The sequence below is a fragment of the Grampus griseus genome (assembly GCF_964374135.1).
Source record: "Grampus griseus genome assembly, chromosome: 4".
Lineage (NCBI taxonomy): Eukaryota > Metazoa > Chordata > Mammalia > Artiodactyla > Delphinidae > Grampus > Grampus griseus.
Genome location: NC_138997.1, coordinates 108,456,007 through 108,471,282, shown reverse-complemented (window position 1 = coordinate 108,471,282; position 15,276 = coordinate 108,456,007). Strand labels below are relative to the sequence as shown.

Below are 15,276 nucleotides of genomic sequence, written 5' to 3'. Positions count from 1 at the left end.
AAAGCACCAAAACATTTGAAGGCTGAGAAGTTATATATATATAGTTTCTCTTAAAATCATAAGATATAAATGAATAAGAAGGAAAAAAGGGAAAATATAGAAATAAAGTATGTAATAGTTATACCCCCAGGAATAATAATTGTGAATCTTTTGATGTAAATTCACCCAGACTTCTCCTTTTCTCCCCCATCCCCATCTATCTCTAGCTCTTTCTCTCCCTCCCAATATTCTTATAAAATTATTGAATAGTAACCATACTTTCTTATAACCTGAGTTGTTTTGCATTTACCTGTGTATTGCAAACATGTTCCTTTTCAGTAAATATTTCTATGACATTTGAAATGGTTGCATAGTATTCGATTGGCTGCATGATGGTTACTTAACATGTTGAAAATTGAAATTGACACCAGTATTTACTATTAAAATAATGCTTGGTTGAACAGCTAAATAGTTGTACTTAATCTTAATATTTTCTTAATCTTTTTTAATACTTTTTAAAAAAGTTTTATTCTTTGCTGTGTTGGGTCATTTTTGTGCGCAAACTTTTCTCTAGTTGTGGCGAGTGGGGGCTACTCTTCATTGCGGTGCGTGGGCTTCTCATTGAGGTGCCTTCTCTTGTTGCAGAGCATGGGCTCTAGGCACCTGCGCTTCAGTAGCTGTGGCTCGAAGGCTCAGTAGTTGTGGCACACGGGCTTAGTTGCTCTGCAGCATGTGGGATCTTCCTGGACCAGGGACTGAACGCGTGTCCCCTGCTTTGGCAGGCAGATTCTTAACCACTGCGCCACGAGGGAAGTCCCAATATTTTCTTAGTCTTAAAAGAGAAATTATTGAGTTAAAAAGTATATAACATTCTAAGATTTTTGAAATATATTGCCACAATATCTTGTCCTACCAGGGTGCACAAGCATGCCACCTTCATGCTCTTCACCTTCTTCAAAATTAGGTATTTACTAGTCCTTTTTAGCTTAGCTAATTTGACAGGTGAAGAGTGAGGTCTCTTTAAATGAAGTACTTTGAATACTAGTGATGTTAAACAAATGTTCGTGTTTATTGGCCATTAGCATTTTGGAATGTTTAATAGATTGCTTTTCTTGAAATATTTTGCCTATATCCTATAGGTGTGTTCATCATTTGTTCTTTTGATTTGTTAAGATTCTGCACAAAATTAAGAATGATAACCATTTGTTTTATATGCTATGGTTTTTGTAATTTGACTTTTAACTTTATCTCTTTTCTGTCATTCAGAAGTCCTAAATTTTTTATTGTCAGATCTGGCCACCTTTTCCTTCATGACTGGTATCAGTCATTCTTTCAAAAAATATTTTTTGTGCTCCTCTTCCATTGTACCAGCTACTGTATCAAACACTGAGGATCAACAGTGAACAACAATATTAGTTTTTATTGAGTAATTGCTTTGTACTTGCTGTAAGTTCTGTAGATGTTTTGACTCAACAGTCACAATAGTGCTATGCTCATTTTGCAGATAAGGAAACTAAGGAACAGAGGTTAAGTAATGTGCTCAAAGTCACAGATCTAATAAGTAGGGGAACCAAGATGCAAACCTAGCAGCCTGACCCCAGGCCCACACTTTTAACTACTATTCTATCCTGCCTCCCAACACAGCAGACAGAGAAGACCACGTGGTCAATGGTCTCAAGGGGTTTATATTAAACAAATAATTACAGATGTAATAAATATTACATAGCATAAGATGCTAGGGGAACATTCTACAGGAGACCAAACCTAATTTGAAGAGGACTGAAAAAGTGGAAACCAAGCAGGTACATGCTTAAAAATCCTCTTCCACCACATAACTATGTAAACTGTCTCTTAAAAGTTTAAGGACTTTTAAAGTTTTATTTTACACATTAGATCTTCAAAGCATCTATATTTTGGAATATAGTAGATATTGAGATCTAACCTTACCTTCCAGGTCAATTGGCCCTTTTACCATTATGTAATGTCCTTCTTTACGTCTTGTGACAGTATTTGACCTAAAGTCTATTTGTCTGATATAAGTATGACCACCCCTGCTCTCTTTGGGGTACCATTTGCATGGAATATCTTTTTCCGTCCTTAAAGTTTATAGCAATCTGTTTTAAAATGACAACAACTTCAATTGCATTCAAAAGCTCTACTCCTCTACTCCTTTACCTCTCAGCCTCCTCACTTTATGTTATCATTGTCACAAATTACATTTTTTATATTATGTATCCATTAACATAGTTTTACAGTTATCTTTTGTGCTTTTTTTTGGCGGTACGTGGTTGCTTTTTTTTTTTTTTTTTTGCGCGGTATGCGGGCCTCTCACTGTTGTGGCCTCTCCCGTTGCGGAGCACAGGCTCCGGGCGCGCAGGCTCAGCGGCCATGGCTCACGGGCCCAGCCGCTCTGCGGCATGTGGGATCCTCCTGTACCGGGGCACGAACCCGTGTCCCCTGCATCGGCAGGTGGACTCTCAACCATTGCACCACCAGGGAAGCCCTGTGCTTTTATCTTAAATTCCAAAATAGAATTAAAAGTGATTTCCTTACCACCATTAAGGTATTACAGGATTCTGAATTCATCTATTTACCTTTACTGGAGGTTTATATTTAATGCTTTTGTGTTGCTGTCTAACATCCTTTTATTTCCACTTTAAGGATTCCCTTTAACATTTCTTGTTAGGCAGGTCTAGTGGTGATGAACTCCATCAGCCTTTGTTTACCTGAGGAAGTCTTAATTTTGCCTTCACTTTGAAGGACAATTTTGTGGGATAGTATTCTTGGGTGGCATTTTTTTTTTCAACATTTTGAATATATCATCCTACCTTCTTATAAGGTTCCTGCTGTGTAAGCCTCTGATAATTTTATGGGCGCTCTCTTATATATGATGTGCTGCTTTTCTCTTGCTGTAATATTTTAAATGAGCAGAAAGCCTTTTGGACTGTATATTGTTGTCAAATGGGTGTCTCTGTAGGGGATCAAGGTTCCGGGCTTCCCATTCTACCTTCTTACTGTTGTCACGCTCCACTTCTATTATTTTTAATGAGAGAATAGTTCTAAAATATGTATATTTACATACCTTATTGAGTTGAATACACAGAGCATAGCTGAACTTTTTTGTGTGACTCTGGACATTTTTTAAAACACATTACAACAAACTACATGTATCCATGAGACATTATATTGAAAAATCAGTTGATCCTTGAATATTCCTAGGATTGACCCTGGGTTAAATCTTTTTTTTATGCTGTTGTTGTTGTTATTAAATTGTCCTTTTTATGTTTAAATCATTTGTTTATCATAATATCAGAGGAAAACATTACCAACCTTGTGCTAGGTGCCAGAGGTTCTCCCTTGCCAGTCTCTGTGTGTTCTTCTACCTCACCTGGTCTTTTAGGTTGGGTGTGTAAAAGGAGCACATTGGGGCTTATTACTGCTTTGTTTTCTGGCCTATTTATTCAATGAACATTTCTGAGTTATAGGTATTAAATCATTGGAGAGTACATATTCAATTTATCAAGTAGAAGTGTATATGTTTTCATGTGTTGGAACCTTAAAGGTCCATTTTGGTATATTTATTCTATGATACATACCTTTCTTTATGAATCACCTACATTTGATTTTCCGATGTGTTGGGTATGTGAAAATACTTCTCTATGAAATGTTTTTCTTATTGTGTGCCCTTACAGGTGGTGTACTTAACAACCTCCTGTCTGCTTTTCGGGATGTACTTGTTGGTGTGCTGGTAGGAATTGTTTTGGGAATGTTTACTCGATATTTTCCAAGTAGAGATCAGGTAAATAAAAAATAATCTATTGTTTGGAAGTACAGTATTTCTTTCAAAAGACATTTCTTTCAAAAATTTGAACTTTTAGAAGATCCGTGAAATAATAAATTTAATATTTAGTTCTCTTTCTCCAAAAGAGGCCTCCAGTGCCTACTCTGCTTAAAACTGAGCACAGTTGTGATTGATCCACGTCAGTGGCCCTAACCGAAGTCCCTGCTTCCTGATTAGGCAAATAAGGAATATCAGAAAAATGTACTTAATCCAGAGTACCTTCTCCATTCCATCCCACTCCTTTCTTCATTAAATTGCCTGTTGACTCCTGACATTTAAAAAAAAGTCTTTTTCCCTCAAACTTTGCGTTGAACATTTTTGGAGAAATATATTCCCATTTATCTCTGCATATTTTCTGACTTAAATTCACTCCCTCTCCCTTTGACCAAGGACACACTATCAAACTCAACCCTTTCCTGCCCTAAAGGATATGCCATTACTCTTAGACTTCTGTAACTTCCATCTTAATTTCCCTGCAGTTATTGTCTTAGCTAAAAAGATATTCAGACATTTATCTTTAAGAATTCTTTGGATATGTTATATGGGACTACAGGTTATATGGGTCTCTTTTCTTTCCTTCTTCTCTTACAGTTAAAGTATTATAACCATTTTACTGATGTTAGTATCAGAGATATGGCAGAAGATGAAACTCAGTAATTGCAAATTTTGTCACTTGATACCAAGTTTGCTAAAATATGTGGTGAGAAAGTCAAAATTTTAGACATTATTCTATACAACATATGAAGACATGGTATCAAAGGGTCAATAATAAATGATAGATGATATGATAATTGTATTATATATTTAACATAAATTAATTTCCAAATATCTATCAAATTCTAGGGAGAGCTTGCAGTGAAGAGAGCGTTTCTTATCTTGAGTATGTGCGTTTCTGCTGTCTTAGGCAGCCATCGCATTGGTTTGCATACAGCTGGAGGATTATGCACACTAGTATTGAGTTTCATTGCAGGGACAAGTTGGTCCAAAGAAAAGGTGAATATTTTTAATACACCATTTTTTAAAAGATAAAATAACTGCATTTTTCTTACATCTATAATGGACATTTTAGGAAATCGCACTCTAGTTGGAAGATGTTCCATAAGTTTGTATCTTCAAGGAAGTGAATGAATCAGTCAAGGAAATAAAATACTTAGAAGAAGGACTACAACGCAATCAGAAGTTGAGTTATCACATCAGGCCTTTCTCTTTTTCCCAAGTTTAATGCAATAGGATTATATAACTTTTATTGATTTAATTATTTTATTTATTAAAATTTTAGTTATACAATTAATACATGCAAATATGCTCATAAAATATTAAAACAGTAAGAAGGGGACTTCCCTGGTGGCGCAGTGGTTAAGAATCCGTCTGCTAATGCAGCGGACATGGATTCGAGCCCCGGTCCGGGAAGATCCCACATGCTGCAGAGCAACAAAGCCCATGCGCCACAACTGCTGAGCCTGCGCTCTAGAGCCTGCGAGCCACAACTACTGAAGCCCGCGCACCTAGAGCCTGTGCTCCGCAACAGGAGAAGCCACCGCAATGAGAAGCCTGCTCACCGCAATGAAGAGTAGCACCCGCTCACATCAACTAAAAGAAAGCCCGCACGCAGCAAGGAAGACCCAATGCAACCAAATATAAATAAATAAATAAATAAATTTATTTTAAAAATAATAATTAAAAAAAGTAAATAAAACAGTAAGAAGGCCCACATATGGAATACAATGTAAAAGACTCCCTTTCCCCCACCTTTGCCAAATATCAAATCCCCTTCCCAGATCATTTCCTCTAATCACTCCTCTATCTGTAGACAGATCACTTCCATGTTTTGTTATTACAAACAGTACTTCCATGAACAATCCACTTCATGTGTGGTTTTGCAAATGTATAAGTACTTCTGAAGGAATAGATTTCTAGAAGTGGAATGGCTGGATTTAGAAATTGTACATTTCTATTTTGATGGGTACTGCCAAATTATCCCTAAAAAGGATTTTATTTACACTGTTTACTACCAGCGGTGTAGGAGAGTCTCTAATACCTAAACCCATCAACAATCTTGGGTATTATCAATTGTTTTTTTTTTTAACAATCTGATGGGTAAGAAACTATATTACATTGTTATTCTTTATTTATATTTCTCTGATTAGTAGTGGAGTAAGCTTCTATCCATATATTCTTTTATAACTACTTATTCATATTCTTTGCCCATTTTTAAATTGGTTTATTAGCCTTTTTGTTCCTAATTTATAGAGTTTCTTTATATGTTAGGGCTACTAATTCTTTGTTGTCTATATGTTGCGTGTAATTTTTGCTTATCTTCAACTTTTTTTTTGATGTCTTTTGTATGGCAGTAAAATTTCCTATAGTCAAATCTGTCAGTTTTTCCTTTTTGGTTTGGGTTCTGCATCTTGTTTAAGAAAAATTTTTTCATCCAAGATTATGAGATTATAAACATTATAACATCTTATATATTATCATCTAATACTTCAGTCGTTTGTTTTGTTTTTCATTTAGTTCTTTAATCCCTCTGGAATCTATTTTTGTGAATGATGTGAGGTAAGGATGTACATGTGTGTGTTTATATATATGTATTCATAGACATACATCTATATATACACATACATATATATATGCATATGAATTGTATCGTCTATTTTTGCCAAAGTATTTATTGATTAATCCATCAATTATTCAATGACTTTTTAAGTGTCTCTTTTAACATGTGCTAAACTCCTATATATATATATGTATATATAAATTTACTTCTGGAATCTATTTAAACTTATCTATTTCTATGCCAATACCACTCTATTATTTTTTTTTTTTTTGGCGGTACGTGGGCCTCTCACTGTTGTGGCCTCTCCCGTTGCGGAGCACAGGCTCCGGGCGCGCAGGCTCAGCGGCCATGGCTCACGGGCCCAGCCGCTCCGTGGCATGTGGGATCTTCCCGGACCAGGGCACGAACCCGCGTCCCCTGCATCGGCAGGCGGACTCTCAACCACTGTGCCACCAGGGAAGCCCGATACCACTCTATTTTAAATCACTGTAGTTTTATGTCTCAAAATCTATATAGGAGATTCCCTCTTATTATACCTATTTTTAAATTATTTCTTGGCTGTTCCTGCCCATATTCTTTCTTAGATAAATTTTAGAATCAGCTTGAGAACTTCCCTATCCAAAAATCATATGGGCATTTTGTTTAGCATTCTGATAAATTCATAATTATAAGAGAAATTAAATCACTAATAATAAATTACAAATAAATGAAAACTACTGGTTTGTTTAATGATAAAGGAAATCAAATAGTAAAGAATAAATAGATTTTAAAGATTAAAAGTAACAACTAGGATAATGTGCTACAAAGAAGAAAGAGTAATATTGATTTTCTTTTGTTACTTCCTTTTTTAAACTTACTTTTATAAATGGCAACCAGAAAACCTAGTCATAAGGGGAGTAGTTATGAAGATAGTTTATGCGTCAAACAAAGGATATTAAAGTTTTATGTATCTCCACCTGTAAAAAAAGATAAACCCAGACTGAGACTAAAATCTCTTCATCCAAATTCCTGGAAAAGAGCCAGAGTACTGTTATGTCACTAAGGGCATTTCCTATAACCATGTAATTGTGGAAGCAGCACTGGGGGGATTCATTCCCAGAAAGGGAAGCCAGGCAGGCAATCAAGTTAGAATCTATTAAATGTTTTGGTTTGGTTTTAAGGAGAAAGTAACTTTGATGTTTTCAATATGGCTCCTTTGGAAGCAGGCCTAACAGATTACCAGAATTTTTTTCCTAGTTGTTTAGGACCTATCAGGATTCACTTTCATGGGATTTGGTCCCAGGATAATTTTTAGTGGAGGTCTTCCCAACTCATTTTTGAGAGCTGAAATGTCTGAATGATCTTGAGTATGTTCTCATCAGGCATGATGTAGTTCTATCTCTGTTCAGTTGCCTTACAAACCAAAGGTAGAACTCTTACTGTACCATCAGAACATGTGTGGAACTTCAAAGACCTTACTTGTTCCATGACAGAATTAACTAAATAATATTTTTATTTTATTGCTTTGTAGATTTCTTTTAATCAAATTCTACCTAGGTGTTTGTATAAAAGAATTAACCTACTCATTTAATTTTTATTGTTTTAACATTTCTTCTACAAATAAAATATCTTAAGTTTATTAAATGTTAAGAGAGACTTTAAACTTCTGAAATGCAAATAATTATATGTGTCACAATAACTGAAAATTTATTACCCTTTTCTACAGATTAGAGTCCAAAAAATTATTCGAACTGCATGGAATATTTTTCAACCTCTTCTTTTCGGTTTGGTTGGAGCGGAAGTATCTGTCACATCTCTTAAATCAAATGCTATTGGTAAGAATGATTAGAGGCACAAAAATATAAGATTTGAAAATATTTAAGAAAACTTTGAATAATTTTTATTTACAACATGTCTTTGAATGCTACAAGGACCTTCTTCAGAAGTACATGTGTAACATACATTTGTTCTTCCTTTATCCTGTACGCTCTTTGTAACCAAAGACAACCCTGAATATCTTCCCTGAGTGATCTGAGGAAATGGAGATTAGAAATTTTTCTGAGGGGAAATATTGGATACCATTAGCATCTTTTGAATACTTTCATTTATAGTAAAAGTTCAACATCTGTTAGCTCAGAATTAAATAAATGTAATTTATCTTATTTTTCACCATACCTCCACCATCATATTATCTCTTGCACTTTACATACAAGCCTCAATCATATTTGTATTTTTATGATTATTGTTTTTACTTTAAAAAATAAAGATATACAGAGACACTAGCCCAAAAATGCTTTCAACCCATTTACAAATCATATCTCTAGGCATAAAGAACCACTATTTCCCAAATATTGTGTTATTCATGTTTGTTTTTATCTGTTATAGGCATTTGTGTTGTTACACTGAGTTTGGCATTATTGGTTCGAATTTCTTTTACATTTGTATTGATGTCTTTTGCTGGTTTTAATTTTAAGGAGAAAATATTTATTGCTTTATCGTGGATGCCCAAAGCTACAGTCCAAGTAAGAACATATTAAGTCATTCTAATTATTTTAATGTTGATTTTTTTAAAAAATTCTAAATGAAAAAAACATCCAGTCACAAAATATGGGCCATTAATCTTACTTTTAAAATGTTTGATTGATCGTAACTACTCATTAAAATTAATGTAATCTTTAAGAAACTCACTTTTAAAAGCAATTTTTCTGAAATTGAAAACTGTGCTTTTAATGACAAATACTTCCTAAACTTACAAAAACATTTTTCTATTTTCCCAAGATATAAAATAAGAGTATATCTGAATGCGCTGAAAAGGGCACATCATTACTTCTGGGCGTTCCTGCCAAATACACATAACATCAATCTTATCATGAGAAAACATTAGACAAAAGCAAAGTGAGAGACAGTGTGCAAAATTGACCAGTACTCTTCAAAAGTGTCAAGGTCATGTAAGACAAAGACAGACTAAGGATCTGTCTCCCATAAAAGGAGACCAAGGAAACACTTACTAAATGCAGTGGATTTAGTTCAGGCATGGTCCAAAAAAAAGGACATTAGTTGGACAGTTGTTGAAATTTGAATGAGGTCTCTAGATTAGTGTATGTGTGTGTGTATATATATAATATATATTATATCAGTGTTAATTTTCTGATTTTTGGTTATTGTACTGTGGTCATACAAGAGTTAACATTTGGGAAATCTGGATGAAGGGTATATAGAAAGTCTTTGTATTACTTTTACAACTTATTTGTGAGTCCAAAATCACATAAGAAGCCCCAGAAAGTGAATGAACTTGGGGGTGGGGGGTAGGGAGCAGCAACTCTATGCATGGGGAGGAGCTGGTTGTGGGGCTGTAGGATGCTCTGAGGAGTGCTTTTCCTTTAGGTATCAGAGTGTGAGGTGTCAGATTTGCATTATATTTAAATCATTGTTTAAATCTTAAAAAAAAAACACCTTTTTTTGATTATTAAAAAAAAGAGTATATCTGAAAATTGGAATTTTTGCATTTTGCTGAATATTGTAGAGCTAAGTGTTACGATTTTAAACTAGAGACATGTTGATTCTTTTTAAAATATATCTTTCCTATGCCTGCCACCCACTCTACCATACATGAATGCACATATATTATTTTTAATTATATATTTAATTTGTATGACTATTTGATTGATGACTGAATCTCCCCACTAGATTGTATAGGAAGGATAGGAACAGTGCTTGTTTTTTCTGTTATTCTTTTTCCCTAGCACTTAACACAGTGCCTAACATGCAGGAGGTACACAATAAATAAGCATTGCATGCCTACAAGAATGAATGATGAATGAATGAAAGAGAGAGAAAAGCCAGACCTTGTAGTTTTGCTCTCGGATTCGGTGATAAGGTATTGCTACTTATTGTCAGACTGTTTAACCTGGCAATATAACGTCTTGATTTCCTGAGATTTTCTCCATTGTTATTCCAAAACAGAAGCTTGTGAGTTTCCATGCAACAAAACTCTCTATATGTCATGGTTAGAAAAGCAGGTCCTTGGGACCAGGCTGCCTATTTTGAATACCATGTTACTTGCCTATAACCTTAGGCAAGTTACTTTGTAACGTCTCAGTGCCCAGTGTATAGAGTCCAAACCTCTTGTCAGTTTTACTGTATCACACTGCCTCCCAGTAGTAAGAACAAGAAGACAAACAACAAAATCCTAAAGAACCGTAAGAAACCTTAGCATTTTGTGTTGTCTCATTGTAGCCAGGAACCTAGTGGTACATGGTAAAGGCAAATATGCAAAGCTCTGGTTTAGGTGAAACTCCTAAGGTTCTGAAAATAATGTGAGCACTCAAAAAATATATTTAAACAGGGGAAAGCTGAGATGACAAGAAAACAAAAACAACTCCCAAATGTCTGCACACTGGTTTGTCACTTTTTCACTCTCCTTCCAGATACATTTGCTAGGAAGAACACAGGATTGATGAGTAATTTATGAAAATTCTTCAACACTTTGTCTTGTCTCTTTTCTAGTAGTCTAGTGCTAGGTGTTATTTGTTTTAACAGGGCTATTTACTTTTATTATATGTTAACTCCATTTAACATTTTTCTTTATGCCTCATCTTTTTCTCCTCTAAATGTAGGCTGTTTTAGGTCCTCTGGCTCTAGAAAGAGCAAGAATCAGTGCACCCCATTTGGAACCATATTCGAAGGATGTGATGACAATAGCTTTTCTAGCCATCTTGATCGCAGCTCCAAATGGAGCTCTAATCATTGGCATTCTGGGACCCAAAGTACTTACTCGCCATGATCCAAACAAAATGAAAGTGGAATTAGCAGGATTAGAACTTCATTAAAAAGTTGATTTGCCACCACCTGCCTGCTTCTCTTAATGAATTCTCTTACATGAGAGAAAAATTAAAAAGTACAAATATGTGGAGACTACACAGAACCAAGGAGTTACTAAATATATGATTTCACTACAGGTGTTTCCTATGACTTTTTATTCCAAAGTTAATTTAATAAAAATAATATAAAATAGAATGCCTTGTTAGTATTTATGTATTTCAAGAACAAAGTAAATTTATAAATACCCTAGGAAAGTTGAAAGGACTCTATCAGGTCGGATTTACTGTCACAATACAAACTAAGCATAATAAAAAATTAAATGAACCTAATGACAGAAAGATAAGGTAGTATAAGTCTCTAAATAGGAGTAGAACTCTCCATCAGGTTAGTAATTCAGTTAAAAAGATTACCAGACAAAAGAAATAAAAATGACAAGAATAAAACACACCAAATTTAAGTGGGTCAACTGAATACATTTTAAATTCTGGTTTCACTACAGTTTATACAGTGCTTTTCACCTGCATCCCATCACTTGGCTACATAATTTGTGGGGCCCAGTGAAAAATAAAAAATGTGGGACCCCTTGTTTCAAAAACAGGGAAAAAGTGCAGTTAAAAGAATTAAAGTGTTTCCCTTTAGACTATTTTATTATGCACACAATATCATAAGAACAATAGTGACACATGACATGACAACATACACTTACAAATTGTAAAAATAAACTTTTGGTGTCATAATGTATATAATACAACAAATAATAGCTTATTAACATGATAGCTTGGTGCTAAGATTTTCCTGGCTGCTTCTGTGCAAATTTGTGTATTAGGTTCATCAAAATTTATACTTTTAGCCACTCATTTTCAATCGATATGATGGAAAGTGACATCAGTTGCTCTTGACAAAGGCACGATCACAAAACATTTTTGATAATTTTTCATTTTGAGAAGGAACTTTCTGCTGATACAACCATGATTGGAGCTGTGAAGAGTATTTTACAAGCTGTGATCACATCGGGATACATTTCTGATAAATTATTTTGAAATACAAATTCTAGTACATCTACAGCTGATGATTCTTGCAGAACGCTTTTTTCTAAAAAGATTTAACTCTTCATACAAATCAGTTTCATGTAAGCCTGAATTTAGTTTTAAATGTAAATGTGTACACTGATACATTGTAAATGTATCAGTGTATACAATGATATTTTAATGTTTACTGTCGGACATTTCCTGTAACTTCTGGAGGTTATACCAGAAACCAAAAGTGGCTTCATGACTTGTATATAGTTCAATCACCTATTTATGCATTCTTTCACTATACCTTGAATTACAAGGGAAATTTATTTTTAAATTGTCTTCCTCTTTAATCATTGGTTCATCAAAGCTTGATATGGATATAGTGTTTTTTACCATCAAATGTGACAACGTTTACATTTAATTTCTATTTATAAGCCTTTGGATATTCGTAGCATTACAATAGCTTTCAAAACCAGAGATTCTAAGTTCACTGACGAGTTCTAATAACTCCTGGCATGCTGTATTGCAATGTCCATGTGTTTACTTCAATTCTGTAATAATTTACTGACAAAGTTTACTGCCTGAGCCCCTGCAGTTCCTACCTTGGCCCTCAGGCCAGAGAGTTAATGTTTATGTAGGTCCCCCCCAGGACAGGCTCCAGGGATAGAGTTCCTCATCTCTCCTAGTGTCTCTCACTGATGCCACCATCACCACCAGCAACCCAGGCCCAGGTCCCAGCCCCGGTCACCCCCTATCCAGGACCCCACAGTGCCCCAGGCCACCCCAGGCATATGTGTATGTGTGTAGCCCAGCAACCAAGCTAACTGCTTGGAGCACTGCCCACTGTGCCTGTGTGCACTGCAACCTGGCACATCCCATGTGCATACTGTGTTGTCCTGCCAGACGTCAATTACAAAGCACAAGTTCAAAGAAAAAATTACTGACTTTCAAGATGGCAACAGCAAAACACTAAACGAAGTCCTTCTGAGAGTGGGACTCTGAGACTTGAGAGGTTGCACACCTGTGAAGCCAGCCATGATGACCATCCTGGCTAATATTTACTGAACTCCCCACATGCCAGACCTGGTGTAGGAAGCCATGTAATCCTCACAACGATCCGATGAGGTCCTGCTATCATCCCCATTTTACAGATGGGGAAACTGAGCGTCCTGAAGGTAAAGTGACTTACCCAGGATCACACAGCTAGCAAGTGGCAGTGTCTGCACACCCAGTCTGGCTCCAGAGCCAGCGCTCCTAACAGCTCAGCTGTACTTCTACTTCATTCTACAGCGGGAGGATTATCAACCACCTCTACTCTCAGAGTTCTCAGTGTCTCATCCACCACAGCCCATCCCTGCAGGCAGGCAGAGCTAGATGCCCAGCCCAGGTTTCTTGCCTCCCAGAGTGAACAGAGGAAAGAGTTCAGGCCAGGACTCCAACCTGCTCAGTCATAGATTCCGGAAATTGTACCTAAGGGGCCTGCAGTGAGGATGCCCAAGAAAGATTTATTTAACTGTAGCCATGACCTATTAGGAAGTCCTGAAATCAATTTGGTGGGCTGTGCCCAACAGTTTCAAAATATGAAATAGAAAAGAAGACAAAGTGTCAGAGTGTACCCCTGAAGTAGCATGACTATTGTTTTGCATGGGTTCAGTGTTAACTCTATTTGTGTGTGCTGGGTCACACATCAATTCTATTTCTTTCTGTGCCTCCTTGAACACAAGTCCAGCTCAGATAATTACGTTTCAGCTCTGCTGGCCAGGGGGCATACCCAGTACAGTTGTCACTCCTGCAGTCTGAGGGCACCGTGGTCTCGTTGTGAGCCCCATCACCCCCAGTGATCTGGTTTCCCTGGGGTACTTCGTGCAGAGGCTGGGCCCGGGCCTGTGGAGGCACCCCTCCTGGAGGGCCTCAGTGACTGGATCTGGAGGAAGTCAGATTTCTGGGCCAAGACTTGGGTTGCGGAGGGCGGGGCACCTAGAAGGAGGCTCCACTGAGCTCCTGCATCTGGACCTCTCTGCATCTGGACTACCCCAATAGCATCATCCCTCACCCCAGCCCCGCATCCCATCTAGGACAGTGGCATGGGGTCCTGCACTGCCAGCGCCCTGGAGGGGCGTGAGAAACATAAACCCAAGCCAGACCCCATGGTGCCTGGGGAATGGAGTCACTTCAGCAAAGAGGCTCGGCCGTGGGGACGAGCATGAGACAGGCGACACACTCAGCACCTGTCAGGTGGTCGATCAAGGTCTTATTGTCACCATGAGTCCCAGAACGGATCCTGGCAGAGCGGTTGTCAGGGACAACAGGCACATCCACGTCCAGAGCCCCTGCAGCTTGCAGGCCCTGTGCAGGGTGCCTTATAAGGCATAGCTCCTTGGTGCTGGCATTGACCCCACCAGGTGTTGACATTCCCGTTTTACAGAGCAGAAAACTGAGGCTCAAGGAGGAAACGCCTTGCTCAGAATCCCGCAGCTGCTAAGTGGAGATAATATATGTCAGGGTGCATTTGGGCATTCAGACTTGAAGTGTTAGACCCAGGCTAGTCCAGCTCCCTTGCAGCAAGTGGGGAAACAGGAATGAAAGGATGGGCTCCAGGCCCCGCAGGGTTTTGGAAGCAGAGCTGAGGCTAGAATCAACCTTGCCCACCATCCATGGGTAAAGTTTCCACCTGCACCCGAGGAGGCCCGCCCTGCCTCTCTTAGGACCTGCCATCGCCTGCTTCTCTTGCTTTGGTGAAAAAGTCAGGGCCTCAGATCCTGGGACCTGGATATAGTGCAGGGGCCACCACCAATGTGCTGTGCAGCCTCCTGGGAAAAATCCACATGTTTTCCTGCCGATAAAATGAAGGGGCTGAGCTTGGTGAGTTACACAGCCAGCGAGGCATGCGTGTTAGGGCTGTCAGATAAAATATGAATGTCCAGTTAAAATTTTCTGAACGATTTTTCAGTATGTCCTCAATACTGAATGGGACATACTTATACTAAAAGTCATTGTTTATCTGAATCCAAATTTAACTAGTGTCCTGTATTTTTATTTGCTAAATCTGGCAGTCCTCTTCGTGGTCTAATTTGGATAATCTG

The 15,276-nt window shown here is 37.4% G+C and overlaps 1 protein-coding gene across 1 annotated transcript in view; it reads left to right on the top strand.

Annotated features, from left to right (window-relative positions):
* Positions 1-11,306, top strand: part of SLC9B1 (solute carrier family 9 member B1) — a 63,928-nt gene extending 52,622 nt beyond the window's left edge. The window contains exons 8-12 of the mRNA XM_082652722.1: positions 3,672-3,778; positions 4,664-4,813; positions 8,083-8,191; positions 8,742-8,878; positions 10,973-11,306. Of these exons, the coding sequence (XP_082508848.1) occupies positions 3,672-3,778; positions 4,664-4,813; positions 8,083-8,191; positions 8,742-8,878; positions 10,973-11,185 (716 nt within the window). The 3' untranslated portion in view covers positions 11,186-11,306. The remainder of the gene's footprint in view (positions 1-3,671; positions 3,779-4,663; positions 4,814-8,082; positions 8,192-8,741; positions 8,879-10,972) is intronic.
* The last annotated feature ends 3,970 nt before the right edge of the window (positions 11,307-15,276 follow it).